At 46.3% G+C, this 18369-nt stretch overlaps 1 protein-coding gene and 1 pseudogene across 4 annotated transcripts in view; one reads left to right on the top strand and one right to left on the bottom strand.

Moving 5' to 3' along the window:
• LOC147010139 (uncharacterized) overlaps window positions 1-18137 on the top strand; it is a 21503-nt gene extending 3366 nt beyond the window's left edge. For all 4 annotated transcript variants that reach the window (XM_085863115.1, XM_085863114.1, XM_085863112.1 and 1 more), the window contains exons 2-3: window positions 5298-5426; window positions 16271-18137. In XM_085863115.1, coding sequence (XP_085719241.1) covers window positions 5304-5426; window positions 16271-17938 — 1791 coding nt within the window. In that variant the 5' untranslated portion in view covers window positions 5298-5303 and the 3' untranslated portion in view covers window positions 17939-18137. The remainder of the gene's footprint in view (window positions 1-5297; window positions 5427-16270) is intronic.
• LOC147010140 (signal recognition particle RNA) lies at window positions 5954-6094 on the bottom strand (annotated as a pseudogene).
• Window positions 18138-18369: the final 232 nt, after the last annotated feature.

Raw genomic sequence — 18369 nt, 5'->3', positions numbered from 1 at the left:
CGTATTCGACGTGTGCCAGCGTTTTAGAAATTTTTTTTCATAAGTCGGCATACGCTGGCTAAATCGTCAAGGTGTGACAGCGCCTTAACAAAGGCTTTTGTGTGACCTACAGGCAAACCAGAAAGTCTGTGCGTTTTAGTCAGGTCAGGTTCGATCTGTGACCTGCTACAGGTACCATGTAAACCTGTACTAACCTGTTCCATGGTCGGGTTGTCGGCGACTAAACCGTCTCCCCCACCAGGTTTTCTGGTGAGGAGGGTGTTTGGATATGGACACCCAGCAGGATTAAAAACAAAACCTGTCAAAGGGCGGAGGAGCTCCTTGTGAGCCAACGGCCATCCATATCTAGTGCCCAACTGTGTCTGCGGACGTCCTCCTGCAGTTGGGTTACTTCTTATTAGGAGGTTGGTGGCAGGATTTGCACTCCAGCCACCGTAAAACGCTTCATTCCGCAAAACGCAAAAACGCAAAAAAATCTGAAAACCCACTCCGTGGGAGTACCTCCTGTGCAGCTTCCCTTCGCAGGGCAGCTCACCGGATGATGGGATTGGGGCAAAGCCTTCGGGACCCCCCAATCTTTGATAGGAGGGAAACCACGGGGTAACATCCCTGGGTCAGATTGCGGGAGAGTGTGTCGGAGTGGTGCTGAGGTGTCGTCCACCAGACGGCGGTCTCCTTGGGTTAACCTGAGGCGGTCCCTTCGGGTGGGTGCCTGGAATGTCCTATCCCTAAGAGAGGATGATCACCTGTCTCTGTTATCATCTGAGCTCAAGCGTTTGGACATCGGGATTGCAGCTCTCTCTGAGGTTCGGAGACCGGATTGCGGCGAGATAATGGTGGGTGGTTACACCTACTATTGGTCTGGTCGCTCTGATGGTTACCATACCCAAGGAGTTGCTGTAGCTGTGTCCAATAAGCTGACCCCAATGATAATTGAGGTAACACCGGTCAACGAGCGTATTATGAGATTAAGGATTCGTCACTCCTTAGGTGTCATTTCCCTGGTCTCTATTTATGCTCCGACTGAGGCGAGTGATCTCACCGTGAAGGATGCATTCTACGCCACACTCGAGTCTGTGGTTGATCAGTGCCCCAGACGAGATACACTTCTAGTCTTGGGGGATTTCAATGCATCGACTGGAACTGATAGGGATGGTTATGAGGTGTGTGTTGGTCCCCATGGGTCAGGAACTATGAACCAGAATAGCACTAAGTTCCTTGACTTTGCAAGAAGTCATGGACTTAGGGTGGCTGGTTCATGGTTTCAGCGCCCGCAAGCTCATCGCTGGACTTGGTATTCCAACGCTGGCGGTGTGGCAAAGGAGATTGACCATGTCCTCATTGACGGTCGCTGGAGGATGATCCAGAACTGCAGGGTCTACCGGAGTGCTCAGTTCCTCAATACTGACCACAGGCTTGTTGTAGCAACTCTAAAGCTGCACCTTAAATCCTGGAGAATGGTACCATCCCAGCCTAGGCTGGATGTTGCCAAGCTCAGGGATGAGAGAGTAGCTGAGGAGTTTGCGAACAGGCTGAGTGGACACTTGGGGGGTCTGGGTGCTTTGGGGGCTCCTGAAGAGTTGTGGAACACCTTCAAGACCACCGTCCTTGATGTTGCCGGTGGATGCCTTGGAGTTCACCGCAGGGCAAAGAAGAATTTTGTCTCTCAAGGGACACTGGATACCATTGACCAGAGTCGCAGGGGCCAGGCTGAATGGCAGAGCCGAGCTGTTCAGGGAGCTGAGGCGTAAAACTGTACGTGCACTGAGGGTGGACAAGGAGGCCTATGTGCGAGGAATCTGTGAGGGGGTAGAGCATCACCTGTGGACAGGTGATTCTCGTCCCGCTTACAGGGGAATTCGCGCATTACGTTCATCCAAGCCCATCCCTCGGAGCACTGCAGTTCGAGCAGAGAGTGGTAGGCTCTTGACAGAGGAGTCTGAAGTGAAGGCCCGCTGGGCCGGTTACTTCGAGCGGTTGTACCAGGCTGATCCCCCAGCTGTCGAGTTGGACGTCAAGGGTGTTACAATCCCCTGTTGCTGACCCTCGAATCAACTGTGGTCCACCATCGCTTGTGGAAACACGGGCTGCGGTGAACCAGTTGAAACGGGGCAAAGCTCCAGGGATCTGTGGCATCCATGCCGAACTTCTCAAGGCTGGTGGAAATGCTGCACTCGCGTCGTTGCATGCAGTTTTGTGCTCTGCCTGGAACACAGGCATCATCCCAACTGACTGGAAGAGGGGCCTTGTTGTCCCTCTCTGGAAAGGGAAGGGTGATCGCCAAGACTGCAACAACTACCGAGGGGTGACGCTGCTCTCAGTGCCGGGCAAGGTCTTTGCTCGGATAATTCTTGATAGGGTTCGCCACCATCTGCTTGAGCACCAGCGTCCAGAGCAGTCAGGCTTTACACCAAAGAGGTCAACGATTGACCGTATCCTTGCACTTCGTGTACTCACCGAACGCAGACGAGAGTTTCGGCAGGGGCTGCTTGCAGCCTATGTTGATCTCTGTAAAGCGTTCGATTCAGTGAATCGGGATGTCCTCTGGAGGATTCTTGGTCTTCGTGGGGTGCCACCAAAACTGATCGATCTGATGTCTGAACTCTACTCTGGTACTGAGAGTGCTGTGAAGTGTGGTGGTACCGCCTCTGACTTATTTCCAGTTGTTACTGGAGTTCGTCAGGATGTGTACTTGCCCCCCACACTTTTCAGCACTTGTATGGACTGGATTTTTGGGAGGATGTCGGAGAGATCAAGTGCTGCGGTGCATCGTTTGGCAATGTCAAGATCTCGGACCTTGATTTTGCAGATGATGCAGTCATCTTTGCGGAGACTTTAGACATCCTCTTGGGGGCCCTCGAGGTACTGAATGAGGAGTCGGAGCCGTTGGGATTACGGATTTCTTGGGTCAAAACAAAGATCCAGGCTTTCGGTGACATCTTGGATGCTGCTGTCCTGTCTGTGTCTGTTTGTGGTGAGGATGTTGAGGTCGTGGATAGATTCACTTACCTTGGCAGTGATATTCATGTCTCCGCAGGTTGTGAGCCGGAGGTCAATAGACGTCTGGGTCGGGCCTGGGGAGTCATGGATTCACTGGATCATGGGGTGTGGCGTTGCCGGTACCTGTGCGGGAGGACGAAAGTCCGAGTCTTCAGGTCCTTGGTACTTCCAGTCTTGCTCTATGGGTGCGAGACTTGGACTTTGACCAAGGATCTGAGACGGAGACTTAATTCCTTTGGTACCAGGTCTCTTCGGAGAATCCTTGGCTATCGCTGGTCGGATTTTGTGTCCAACGAGCGGTTGCTGAGAGAGACTCGGATGAGATTTGTTACCTGCATAGTCCGTGAGCGTCAGCTGCGGCTGTATGGACATGTGGCTCGTTTTCCTGACGCTGATCCTGCTCACCAGATTCTCTCAGCGAGGGAGTCTCATGAGTGGAGGAGGCCAGTGGGTCGACCACGTGCCTCATGGTTACAGCAGGTTGACCATCATCTCAAGGAGATGGGGATGGGCCTGGCATCTGCCTGGGGGATGGCCAGACGGAGGCCCCTGGAGTACCGGCGGAAAGTGGACGCAGCGACGCGCTGTTCTGGCATATGCTCCCATACCTGACCTGACCTGACAGGCAAAAATAGTGGAATTTTACTCAACAAATCAGCTTCGGGTTTACCAATAAATATCAACAAAAATATTGGACTTGCAGTCATACTTGTTACATCAACATAAGCCAAGTTTATTTACCCTTTGAAAAATATATCTAATGATATAATTGTCACTGAAATGATATGGTTATAACTGAAATCATATGCTGACCGATAGAAATCCCGAAGCAGATGTGCAACATGAAGAATTGACTTAAGATTCTGACACAATTGTGAAAGTGACTTTTATAGACATCATGTTGATATAAGCTATTTCACATATGACGATAATGAATTCATAACATGCACTGTAACTTATGTACATCTATTACATGAAGTAATAAATGTAATACATTTAAAAGTTCAGTCACGCTCTTCATCAGTGCTGTCGTCAAAGACAACAGAATCATCAACATTTGGACAATCGTCTGCACTACACGAGCATAATTCAGTGCAGGTCAGTCCTGCAGAGATACAATGACATGTTCTGCTCTGCCTACAGCCATCGTCGGTGCAGCGTAGGTTTTGAAGAACTTTGGGGATGTAAATATCCTCCGAGGCAGTTTGATCAACAGCCACAGACGTGCGGAAACATCTCACCTCATCATAGGACACACGGTGTCCTAATTCATGAAGCATGTCAATGAGATGCTTGCTTCCCAATTCCTGATGCACCTGCAAGGCTAAACCCAGCGTTATTGTGGAGTACACTCGACGGCTCTGTGATATTATACTGTGACAAATGGCGATCGTCCTCAGGTTGTTCTTCATAACACCTTCATCACTACAGCTGGTTACATTCGTGTGTGATTTCTCACTGGTGTACCACTGAATAAAGTCGTAGAGTGTATTAGGAACAAATTCTGCACAGTGCTGAATGTCTGTTTCCTCGACAGGTGCATACATATTTCCAACATGCTCGATATCAGCCATGTGCTTCCTCGGGATACCAGCTGCAGCATGCAAAGTATGCATTTCACTATCTGTGGCTGATGGTACATCGGACGAGATGACTTCATATTTTGGTTCATCAGTCATGCTCTGCAGAATCGTGGCTTTTCTCAGGGCATCACGTAAGGTCACAGAAGAAGAGCATATGATGTCAGTGTGGCCATCAAATGTAACACAGACTATTTGGTCACCATAATATTTAGTTAATCGCTCCTTCAACTTCCAAGTTTTATACTGTTCTGGATTCGTGGTACCCAGTGAAACCAAATATCCAACGTATTCATCTTTCAGATGAACGAGGGTTGTCACTGTCTTAGTTTTGGAGAACACAGTTTGTTCCAGATATCATTTCAGTTCAACAAAAGCTTCATCATGTAATGTGCCCATTGTTTCCTCTCCTGATTTACGAATTGCAGCAGCGATGTTCCTTTCTGAAATATAGTGTGAATAGCATAACCTGTGGTACTTGGTTGGCATCATAGGCGAACAAATCTGGAAAGGCAAGCATGCGCATGTGTATTTTATTGTCTTGTCTTTTGTCAGCTGCTGCCAGAACTTTTTCTCGGGTGGACTGTCCAGTTCCTGTAGATACCGGTGTAAGCTTGTTTCTGGAAGTGTTGGATTTTCCACAAATGAAGCAGTTAGTCCTGATGTCAAACCCAGCTGTTTCATTTCTGCTGATTCTTGTGTGTTCTGTTGCCACAGACGTGCATGGTTGCTGGTCACTCTCACTGGGGTTGGATGTGGAGATATTTGACTTGCTGGTATACTTGGCCCGACACGATTTGTGGAATGATACTTTCAAATCAAGACTCAATTTGTCTTTCTGCAAAGGTCAGATACTTTCGTAAACGTCATCTTTTCTGATTTGACTTGCTTTGAAGATTGCACTCAAACCATTAAATGTTGGGTTCTTTCCAACTTCTGGCTTTTTAGGGTTGAGGGGTTTAAAGCATATGATGCAGTGGTCAGTGTCAATTTTAAGACGCTTCACAACAGGTGGTTCCAGATCCATAATTGCAGATCAATTGTCAGCACAAGCATCTGAAATGAATTGATTAAAGATAAGTATACATCAGTAGTTTTAGAAAAAGGCAATCAAGCTCAAAATAGATTTTCTGCAACTGGATTTAAAATAATTCTTGTTTGGTTAATGCATATACATGTATTATAAATTAATCAATGTCGGTTACTTTTAGGGGGGTGACATATGGTTTCTGTAATGTTGTTCGTCTTTCGGCTGCTCCCGTTAGGGGTTGCCACAGCGGATCATCCGTTATGATCCGCATACTGATTTGGCACAGGTTTTACGCTGGATGCCCTTCCTGACGCAACCCTTGATGCCTCTTGCGACACAGGGATAAGGATTGGGTTTCGCCATGATTCCGGGCTGCCCTACACCCTCTCATAGCGCGGCCCAGTGCAGAGCTCCCGTCCTCAAGCGATCCTCCAACCCAAGCCTCCGAGTAGCCGGATTACAGGCGCACGCCACTACGCCCGGTATATATGGTTTCTGTAATAACTCTATTAATTCAACTGATTTATCTTTATGAGTTATATTTCTAAAAAAAAAGGAGAATGATAGAGGGTTATTCTGATGTAATATGTAGTAATACAACTCAAATACTTATGAAGAAATTAATTGTTTAGTTGATATTTATCGGTAAACCCGAAGCTGATTTGTTGAGTAAAATTCCACTATTTTTGCCTGTAGGTCACACAAAAGCCTTTGTTACATCACAAATGGTTTTTACAGATATATATATATATGTATATATATATATATATATATATATATATATATATATATATATATGTCATCATTCCACACATTTTGGTACCAAATTTGTGTTTGCAGCACCAGTATTAACAAATATATGAGCCAAAATCTGTGGCGATTAAATCCATTTTTGCAGTCTGCACTGGTACATATGTAAACGTGATTTTCAAAATGTTGTGCAATGATCTAAGGTTCACAACCATGATTTTCTAACTCCCCAAATATCCCTCTTCAAGAAAAAATAGGTTGTGACTTATTCTACCTTGGGTAGGGGTATGCCACCCAAAACCTCATTTGGCCACTAGCCTAGTTCCTTTCGAAAATGGGCGCGCTGCGATTTTTAGTGTGGCCGCCACGGCAGTCATCTTGAAATTGGTTTCCGTCGATTTTGAGAACGCCTTGTTCGATTAAATCCATTTTTGCAGGGTATGTTGGGGTTGAGTAGAGGAAGGTTCCTTTTGAAAATGGGCGCGCTGCGATTTTCAATGTGGCCTCCATGGCAGCCATCTTGAAATTGGTTTCCGTCGATTTCGAGAAGAACGCCTTGTCCAATTAAATCCATTTTTGCAGGGTGTGTTGGAGTTGAGTAGAGGAAGGTTCCTTTCGAAAATGGGCGTGCTGCGATTTTCACTAGCCGCCACGGTAGCCATCTTGAAGTCTGATTTTCGATATGACGTCCAACGTGCTCGAACTGACTGCATCATCGTGATATCACCACTTCCTTTTACAATGCATGGGCTGAGGGGTTACGCCTGCTTTGCGGAGCTATTTTTTTTCTCTGCGAGTCGATCGTGGTTTCGTTCTTGTAAATGTGGTTGGTAAACGTGCTCATGGAGAGATGGAGTAAATGTGGCGGCGTGGGGAACACAAGAGGATTATAAATGTGGACAATGTGGTGGTGGTGTGTGTGTGTGCAGAGCGCACTCTTTGTTGTAAGAAGTGTGAACAAATGACGCACATTGTGATTGTTATTGATTGGTTGAGAGAACGAATAACGAACTACTCAGAAGGAACGATAGGAATGTGAAAAATTTGTATGTATTAGTTGTTTATGTTTGTTGAGTGAGTTGCTGAGAAGCTTGGAAGTGGTGTGGTGAGTGCAGGCAGTGGTGAGAGTGTGGCAAGTGCAGGCAGTGGTGAGAGTGTGGCAAGTGCAGGCAGTGGTGAGAGTGTGGCGAGTGCAGGCAGTGGTAAAGAGTAAAGTGCAAACAGAGGTGAGGGTGTGGCATGTGCAGGCAGTGATGAGGGTGCAGTGAGTGCAGACAGTGGTGAAGGTGCAGCAATAGAGATTGGGAGGAATGAGGTCTGAGATTTTTTGTGGGTGATGAGATTATTCAATATGTAGATTCTTCATTCTGTAGGAAGAATTCTAGATATAGAGATCTGTGTAGTGTGACGTCCACGGGACTTGAACAGTCCCGCCAACGTAGAATGAGCCGAAACGATGGAGGCAGTTTATTTATTTATAACCCAAACATGGCGGTTCTAATCGCTCTACCGCAAACGGGACGAGGAAGGTGACACGAGTCACTTTTCACTGAGTTGATGATGTTTATTCATTTTTACTATTAACCAGAAATAACAAGACTCGGCAAGAAAAGGGATCCGGGGCGATTCGACGGGATGGTGTGGGATCGGGCGTGGGGAAAAACACAGACAATTCCAATGAATATACAGATCTCAAACCCTCCAAGGCGCCAAGCACACACACACACACACACACACACACACACACACACACACACACACACACACACACACACACACACACACACACACACACACACACACACACACACACAACGTAGCTATTTCTGGTGGTCAGGCTGGACCGTGGTGGTGACGCAACAGTCCCTGGATTGGCGTCGGACGAGCTGGCGTTGCGCTCGTCAGGGGCAGGAGACACCGTGGTGCTGTCAACCTCCTGGTGTCGGCCCAAGTCCGCTCACAGCCGCCAGGGAACCAGTTCTGGCGCCAAGTTGCGAGGCGAGCAGGAGAGGGAGGCAGGTCCGCCCGCCGTTCGACCCCATACTCCGAGCCAGCAGAACCCCAGAGCCAACCAAGGTGAGGCACGAGGCTCAGCAAGGCTCCAAGACACGATCAAGAACACGATCGAATCAGCACAACAAGAAGTATGCTCTCCGCGCAACAGCCTCCACACCAAAAAAAAACACGATCTTTTTGTCCCGATCTTCTTCCTCTTCCTTTTCCTTTTCGACCCCGTACAGAACCTTTTTATCCTCCTGTCCTCGTCACTTCCAATCGAGCCATTTATTGGCCCACCGCCGTCGCCTTCTGCCAATCGTGATCACGGGGCGGAGCCATCCGCTGCACTGTCCTGTGACGTCACGGCCAGCCTCCAGGGACTACTAAAAGGGGTTTACGCAGACACACTTACCCTATCCCGTGTCCCTATCTAATTACGTGACAATTATCATTTCCCCCTTGAAGAAATGAACACTTACTAGACAACTTATCACCACTGAATTGCTACCCATTACATCGAGATCCTGGTAAACTCGAACAGCATGGCATACCTAATTAAATATCCTAATTACCCTTTGAATGCATACCCCCCCTCAAACGTAACAGTAGTTTTGAAGGAGTAGGAGTTGGGGACAGGGTCGGAAGGGTAAACGACATCGTATAGGGTCATGGCAGGAAGAAGTTTGTTGTGGTCCACCTCGGAGCGAATGATGGAGGGAAAGTTTACTCAGAGGTTTTCAAAAATATTGGGAAAGCGGCTGAAAGCAAAGGATTGTGAGGTCATGTTTTCTGGGATTTGAATATAATTTATGAATGAAGTAATAGATGTCAACCTATGGTTGGAAGAATGTCTCGGTAGCAACGTTTCATTAACTCGTGCACACGAGGCGAAAAGCAATTGGTTCATGTCCGTCCGTCTGTCCTTTCAGTTTATGATCAAGGATGTTTTTAATCCAGGAAAATAATAATTTATGTTATGTTCTTAATAATTCTTTTATTCATGAAAATAAATTTCACAAACATGTTCATTGTGGGAACAGTTTGGCCAAGTTTTAAATCCAAGGTCCCTAACCCTATTTTCCCCATTACCCCCCCCCCCCCCAAGTTTGCGGTTTACAGGGATTCTAAAGAATGTAACCCCCATGAACGACAAGACCCTCCTGTACATAGTTGAACACTGCGTGGGGTATCATGCTCTGTGAACTCTCTCGAGTTTAAGAAGCAGCGGGTAAAGCAAGTGTTTCCAGAATGCTCGCCATTTTGTTTTTTGTGTGTACAAACATGAGGCTCGTGGAAGAGCGAATACACCAAACGGATCAGGATGTAACAGATAAAAAAGGATGCAAAAGGAGCAGTCGGGAGAGGGGGAAACGCCAACAGCAGAGTTGGAACCAAGATAGAGGGAGACTTGGACAAACAACGGGTGTGGAGAGTAATGGGAGGCAGGAGAGAAGGCTTGGAGTGGACAAGATGGATACGGAAGGAAACTCTTGTGGGGGGGGGATTAATGAGGGTAGAAAATATGGTTTTGGATTGGGGACTATCCAATTTCGTGGTGCAGAGCTGTCTTGAAGACCAGGAAGGAAGAATGTGATTGAAGATAATGTGGAAGTTGGTTCCACGAGCAGGAAAAAGAGGAACGAATGCATGGACGTGAGCAGTAATCCTGGATTTAGCTAGTTTCTACCCGTACAGAATCCTCTACATGAGACCAGAACAGGGTTGATGGTGGACCGTGTGTGTCCTGCAGAAACCCGTGGGGGAACAAAGCAAGGAAAGAGCAGAGGGTGCAAGACCAGAAAGGAGGAGGTGGCAAACAGAGACCATGGAACTGTCTGCGATGGCGAAGTGATAGGCCCATTGACTCGGTTTCAGCACGGGAGATTCAAATGATCTTGAAGGCCTTGGTTTCCACAGCATCAAGCTGAGCAAGAGGTGAGGCAGGGGTGCCAGCCTCGAGGGTAGAGCAGTACTTCATCAAGATGCGGATGAAGGCCTTGTTGGTAGATAGGAGTCCGGTGTATGACGTGGAATGCCCAGTCGGCAGCTGGCTTTGGAGGCCAACTCTGAAATGTGATTTGACCAAGAACGATCATGGCTGATAGTGCAGCCCAGGAGTTTGAATGATGAATGACTGAACTTTCTCAAGAGGATTGTTAATTTTGTAGATAGGGCGGTGGGTGGGGGGGGGGAGAGAGTTGCCGGATGGTCCTTTTGGACAGAGATCGTGTGAATCTCAGGATTGAAAAACATATTCCAAGTGTTTGACCAGCTCGTGATTCTACCAAGGTCAGAAGAGAGGGAAGAGGCTGCAGCCTGCCTTTCTGAGGGTGGAATAATCAGCAAATAGATAAAGAGGATTTTCCAGAGTCACGGAGAGATCATCGATGATGATCAGGAATAAGATGGGGGCCCAAAACACTGCCGTGTGGTACTCTAGCCTTGACGGGGAGAGGAGAAGAAAGGGGTCCTTTGAGAGCCCCACGTTGGCTAAGAGAGTGGAGGAAGTCAGTAATCCAAGAGTGGAGTTGGCCTTGGATACCATAGGGCATAGGCAGACAGTTTGGAGAGTAAGGCGGGATGCCAGACTGCATCGAAAGCTCGAGATGTGTCCGGAGAGCCTGCCCTGATCTCATGTTTTACATTGAGGGCCTTCATCCATTGTTGGGTGAGTGGAAGCACCATGTCCCTGGTGGAGTGACCTTGTCTGAAATCAAATTGATGATCTGAGATGAGGTTGTTGGCGAACAGGAATGATTTAATATAAACTGTAATGATGGGATTCCTTGCAGATGATTCGAAGGAAGCTCATTGGTCTGTAGTTAAGTGGATCAGTTTTTGCACATTTTGTATGTCGTGCAGTGATGTTGGCTGATTTCCAAGCAGATAGATGACCTCAGACAAATGACCAGGTGAAAAGAGCAGCAGAGCAGGGTTTTTTTGAGGACACATCCCGTCCAGTCGCATTCAGAGTCGAGGGTTGAAAGAACCTTCTCTACCTTCTCGGGCATAAAAGACACAGAGTCCAGGAGCGGTTTGATACGACAGGGAAGGATGGGTATTGAGAGTGAGGAGTTGGAGAAACAACATTTGGAAGCAAACACATAATTGAGGCATTCGACCTTCTTGTAAGTGGAGTCAGCCCATTTGAAGTGAGGGGAGGGATGGAAGGAAAGCATACTCCAGAGATGTTAGAGATGGGATGAATCTGTGAGACAGAGACAGAGACACACAAGGTTTCTGGTGAAGAATGGTCCCAGGCTGAGTTAACATCAGGAGCAGTAGATATGGGAGACCATTCCTGAAGAGAGATGGCTGCTTGCATTCCCTGCCAATCTGCTTGAGTGAAATGCCAGACTCACCGGCGTTGAGGCAGCTCTCTGGAAATAGCCAGAGATGTTGACTTTCACAAGCACATGATCAGATGAACCAATTGGAGCAGAGGAAGAGCAGGAGACATTGTGGGAAAGTTTGTCATCACCAAGTCCAGACGGGAGGAATTGCTATTTGGATAAATCCGGATGGAATGTTCACAGATTGAGTCCGTCCTGTGGAATCACAAGTCCTTTGCTGAAGTGCCATAGCTGGTGAGAGAGGTACAAACACCCAGCCATGTTACATGGTGACAATTGGAATCACCACATATGAGGAAGAGGGAGTTGGGATCAATAGAAAGAGGTGCAATGAGGTTTGTAGTGGGAATTAATGTTGAGGATTCTGTATGGGTGGAGATTAGAGATTGTAAAAACAGTAAGATACTGGTGGGATACTTTTATAAGGCTCTGGGTGTGAAGGAAGAGGATGAAGGAGGAGTACATGAAGAATTCAAAATGGCATGTGGTTCCTTTCATGTGCTGCCTTTTTGGCTGCTGGTTGCATCATTGGTTAGGGGTGTGGCTATGCCGCTGATGCAGTGCCCCTATTACCAGTACATTGGTGCTCATTTTGCCCACCTCAGAAGGAAAGGCTAAGTCAACCCCCTGGTGTTAATTCAGTGGCCAACGGGACTCAAACTCATGACCAGAGGATCCCAAACACCACCCTAACCGCAAAGCAGGACATGTGGTTAGAGAAGAGTATTGATTATGGGGGATTTTAGCTTGCCAGGGATAGATTGGGTCCAGGAACAGGGAAAGGGAAGAGCGGATGAGGATTTCCTACTTTTAGTCCAGGATTGCCTTTTAACCCAGTTTGTAGATAAGCCCACGAGGGGGAGCTGCAGTGTTAGACCTCCTTTTAACTAACGATCCCAATATGGTGGAGGGAGGGGAGCATTTAGTAGAAAGTGACCATAACATTGGGTATGCAAAGACCTTGTTAAGGGTGAGAGTTCAGGATAGTAAAGTAAGGCTATTAGATTTCAGAAAGGTAAACCTTGAGGGGATGAGGAGAGAGCTAGGTAGGTTGGGAAAGGCTAACAAGAGACAAGTGGGTGTCAGAGGAACGGGAAAAGGTTTAAATTGGAATTGGACAGGTACCTAGAGGTTATAGAAGCATTGAAGAATGAAGATGCAGGGGTTCAGGGATATTGGCAGGACTGAAGGTTGTTTCAGTGTGCATGGCTGATAGTATACATGTGTAGTGATAGTGATGTCTGTGGGCGAGTCTCATGGAGGAGTGTGTGACTGTGTGAACAGTATTTGTGCATTCCTCACCCTACAATTATCACTTACCCCCAGGCCCCACCTCACCAAAGCAACAACAAAAACACAACAATGACAACACATTTATTCATCGTTACAATAATAAGGTAGAAGGGCACTCTTCGACGTCGCGACATTGCCAGATATGCCTCTGCCCTCATTATACATACTTGTACCAAGTTTGATTTAAGTCCCTGAATCCAGATTCAAACTGGAAGGGCACTCGGAAGAGCGGATACCTCCACCCTGTAATGCCTGATCAACGAGAACATATCTGGCCGAATACATTTTTGAGATGTTATGCTATTTATCGTTTTTGAGCTCTATCTCTCGATGGTGAAGACTCACTTAAATACTTCTAGTCGTCGGATCTGGATCCGGATCCAGATCTTCACCAAAGTCGAATCATTTCGTCATGGTGACACCCAACGTGTCCACCAAGTTTCATCCGAATCTGTCCACAACTTTTTGAGATATCCTGTACACAGACAAACAAACAAACAAACAAACAAACAAAGAAATAAACAGACAGAAAGGGGTGAAAACATAATCTCCTTCACCTTCGGTGATTGAGGTAACTATTAAATCATTCTGACTGCCAGACAATGTGTCCAATGAGGTTGAAATTTAAAACATATATTCCCCATCACTACGAGATCATAATTGTGACGTTTCACATCGACCGATGAAGCGGTTCAACAGAAAGAATGTTTTAAATATTTATTTCAAACCAATATGGCTGCCAGACCATGTGACCTATTAAATATTCGTGTACACCCTGGTACTCACAAAGCTTGTGGAACATGTGGGTGAAGTTCTGGAGAAGCCATTCTGGAGAAGATGATCTTTAAAGGTTTATTTTTCAAAAATCATAGCTGCCAAACCATGTGACCTATGTTAAAAAAAAACTGCTAATTTTTTTTTTTTTTAAAGCTTTCATTTCATTCATTTCATTTCATAAAGCATTCATTTCATTTGTCCAATTCTCACATTTTTTGACACTACTTCCTCTCTTCGACCTCCGGAGAGTAACATGGTGGAGTAGGGGATTTGGGATGAGGATAGCATAATAAGGGGAAGGAAGGGAAGGCAGCACAAGGGGAGGGTGAGGCAGAGCGAAGGGAGGGGAGGCAGCGTTAGGGGAATGGAAGGCAGCATAATGCGAATGGAAGCAAGTGTGACGGAAGGGGCAGGGGAGGCAGTGTAAGGAGAGGGTAGGCAGCATACCAGAGCATTACCCGGGCGATGAAATGCGCCAAAACAGCAACGTTTTATTTTTAACTACCACGTTCCATGTAAAACCGGTTGGGAGTAAAACTACCACGTTCCATGTAAAACCGGTTGGGAGTAAAACTACCACGTTCCATGTAAAACCGGTTTAAAAATTAACACCCATGCTACCTACCTTGGCAAAGTCCTGCCTGCATGCATGCCCCAACCCATACGCATTCCTCCAACGCGCTCGCATGCAGGTACGCGCAAACCCCACCACGTCCAACCTCCATGTGTGCTATCTATCTCCCTCTTAGTATTCAGCCACTGCCGACTGTTAATATATCACAGCAACTATTAGTATATTTATATTAATATTTTGTCATGAAAGCAGATCACACAAAACGGTAAAAAGAAAACTGTGTACGTATTTGCCGATAAAGGACCCCTGTGGACTCCATCATCATTAATTGTAAAAGTAGGTTCGAGAGCACGGCGTTGCGCCAAATGAAGTTCCACTTTCCACACATTCCTTATTCTTTTCTTCCTTAAATATAACAATATAATTGTCCGAGCAGTTGAAAAAGTTATGCTTAATGCTTTGCTTCAATAAATACACTTAGTAATAAAAATCGCTAATTTGTTAAATTTTTTTAGATTTCAACATTTATTTAGTCCACAACATCAGATTCTCCAATCAGATGTAATAATTCAATTATATACTTTAATTAGTCAGTGAGAGTGGATCATGTTTCCAAATCAAGGCATGTTTGAAGAGGCTGAACAAAATGGCAAATTCAGACCCCTGCCAGCTGACAGAGCTGTCTATTGAGTACATTACGGCGGCGATGAGGATGTCTTCGTGCATCGGCATATTGCAAGAATACACAATGGGGGGATGATTAGGAGGACTATTCCGATCGCCTGAAGCGGTACTTCGTGGCAAACAAAATGGACACCGATGAGGACGCCGAAAGGCGGCGAGCTGTATTACTGACCGTATGCGGCGCCCCGACGTACAGCCTCATCAAAGATCTTCTTGCCCCAGCCAAACCTTCTGACGAGTCGTATGAAGAGCTCGTCATTCTCGTGAAAAGACATTATCACCCTAAACCTGGTAAGATGGTCTCAAGATGTAAATTTGATACCCACCATCGTCAAAGATGGTCAGTGAGCATCCGAGTTCGTGGCTGATTTACACCGACTCGCCGAACATTGTGAGTTTACAGATAAACTCGAAGAGATGTCCCGTGATTTCTTTATAATCGGCATCAATGACAACAATTCTGTGGTAATCATCAAGTTTTCCAATGTCGATACAGTAATTATACCTGTGACAACTGTGGTAAGCACGGACACTTCAAGTGTCGTGGTTCTCAATCCGAGTCGAAGAACTTGTCTCCTGCTTATCACATTGGGGTGAATCCTGATGCAGCGGACGATCGGTCACAGAGCACAACCTGCAGCCGAGAGTCAAGTGAGGAACTTTATGAGGTTTTTCTCTGTTGGAACAAGGAACTCCGATGCTCCAATTATAGTTGATGTAACAATCGATAAGATCCCGGTGAGGATGGAAGTTGATACCGGCACTTCCAGATCAATTATGAGCGAGATCAAGTTCACCTCCATCTACCCTCCGAGAAAGGCTCCTGCACTCCAGCCTGTATCTACTGACTTGAGAACATACACCAAGGTGGTGGTTCCTATAGTTGGCTTAGCTAACGTAACTGCGGGATATGGAAACAGCACTCATGACCTACTACCACTGATAGTGCATGGAGAAGGACCAAAGCTCTTCGGCCAAGATTGGTTACGAATAACACTGAACAACAAATTTCAAAAAATTTTTTTTACTGGAGATGTGTAAAGTGATTAAGACTAATTTGGGTACGCTGATTTCAAAAATCATAACCGTTTTGCTGTATCACGTCAGGATTTTCAGGAACAGAAATATTCCCATTGCCTAGAAGTCAGGATTTCAATGAAATTTACATATGTCTTTAACATGTCTATTTCGTACAATTGTTGTTAACTTGTGTTATATTTCTTTCTTTCAGATAAAGATGAGTAGGCGTTCCTGTACCAATCATCCTGACAACTTCTGTTATGTCTGTGGTCGGTATACCAAAAAAGATCAACAGCGAAGTATATCTACAGCAGTGAAAATGAAGGCCGCCTACTTTCACTACTTCGGGTGTAAGGTGGGGGACCAAGAACAGAGCTGGGCACCACACATCTGCTGCACAAGCTGTCACACAACCTTGACTCAGTGGTTGGTGGGCAAGCGCGCGAGCATGCCATTTGCGGTGCCCATGATATGGCGTGAGCCGCAGAATCATCATGATGATTGTTATTTCTGCTGCACAAGCATCGCCGGCTTCAACAAGAAGAATAAAGGTCACATCAAGTACGCTGACTGCGTCTCTGCTCGTAAACCTGTGCCTCATGATGACGAGAACCCCGTTCCAACACCTCCAGCTGATCAGAACATAGCTGTAAGCAGTGGTGAAGAGGATGGTGATGATGAACCTTTTGAACCCGACACTCAAGAATCACACCTTCTGAACCAGGGAGACTTAAATGATCTTGTAAGAGATCTCTCGCTGTCAAAGGCGAAGGCAGAGCTGCTTGGATCAAGGCTGAAGCAGTGGAATCTACTTGAACCTAACACCAAGATATCCTTGTTCAGAGCACGTCACAGAGACATGGCTGAGTTCTTTGAGATGGAAGACACGATGACATTCTGCAGTGACATCAACGGTCTGTTGAAAGAACTTGGGTGTGATCACGATCCTGCAGACTGGCGCCTCTTCATCGACTCGGGGAAGAACAGCTTGAAGGCTGTTTTGCTCCACAATGGCAACGAGAAACCATCAGTCCCACTGGCTCACGCGTTCGGCATGACAGAGACCTATGAGACTATGCGGCAGCTGCTTGATTCCATCAAGCACAATGACTTCAACTGGCACATCTGCGGAGACTTGAAAGTGGTGGCGCTGTTGTTAGGGCTGCAGTCAGGCTACACGAAATACATGTGCTTCCTTTGTCTCTGGGATAGCAGAGACGACAAGAATCACTGGATGAAGAAAGATTGGGAAGAGCGAAAAGAGCATGTACCTGGTCGACACAACGTGAAGCATGTCGCCCTTGTCGACCCAGCCAAGGTTTTCCTTCCACCACTCCACATAAAGCTCGGCTTGATGAAAAGTTTTGTACGGGTAATGGATCTGAATGGGCGTGGGTTTTTATACCTCAAGGAAAAGTTTGGCAACACCTTGTCGGAGGCCAAGATCAAGGCTGGTGTCTTTGTTGGACCGCAAATCCGACAGATTATGAAGGACGAAACTTTTCCGACAACTCTAAACCCCAAAGAGCTGGCAGCGTGGAGGAGCTTCAAAGCTGTGACGGACAACTTCTTGGGGAACGAGCGCGCGGACAACTATGAAGAAATAGTGCAGCAGCTGCTGGAGTCCTTCAGGAAACTTGGCTCCAGGATGTCCCTGAAAATCCATTTCCTACACCAGCACCTGAACTTCTTCCCTGATAACTTGGGAGCAGTCTCGGACGAGCACGGCGAGCGATTCCACCAAGAGATTTCACTCATGGAGACGCTTTACCAAGGGCGGCACAACCCGAACATGATGGGCGATTTCTGCTGGTTCCTGCATCGTGAAACTGACACAGAGCAGCACAAACGCAAAGCCAAATGCCTAAAGCATTTTTAATTACATTCTAGTGGAGTTTTTCTGTAATTTCTATAATTTTGAGGCATTCATGATGAAATAAATGAATTTTTGTAAATTTCATTGAAATCCTGACTTCTAGGCAATGGGAATATTTCTGTTACTGAAAATCCTGACGTGATACAGCAAAACGGTTATGATTTTTGAAATCAGCGTACCCAAATTAGTCTAAATCACTTTACACATCTCCAGTAAAAAATTTTTGTTGTTCAGTGTAATCAGACTTAATTGGGGTGACATATACGGAGTCTCCAACTCTAATGCTGGATACGATGCCATGCTCAACAAGTACCCTGGCCTGTTCAGTGATGGTGTTGGCACCTTTGCAGGGTCTAAAGTGAGGATTCATGTTTCTGGAGATGCTCAACCATTGTTCCATAAGGTAAGACCTGCGCCCTACATGATGCAATCAA

The sequence above is a fragment of the Eptatretus burgeri genome, chromosome 17 (genome assembly GCF_056783735.1).
Source record: "Eptatretus burgeri isolate ZD-2024b chromosome 17, Ebu_testis_v1, whole genome shotgun sequence".
Taxonomy (NCBI): Eukaryota; Metazoa; Chordata; class Myxini; order Myxiniformes; family Myxinidae; genus Eptatretus; species Eptatretus burgeri.
Note: the sequence above shows the minus strand (reverse complement) of the source record. Positions and strands in the feature narration are given on the sequence as shown.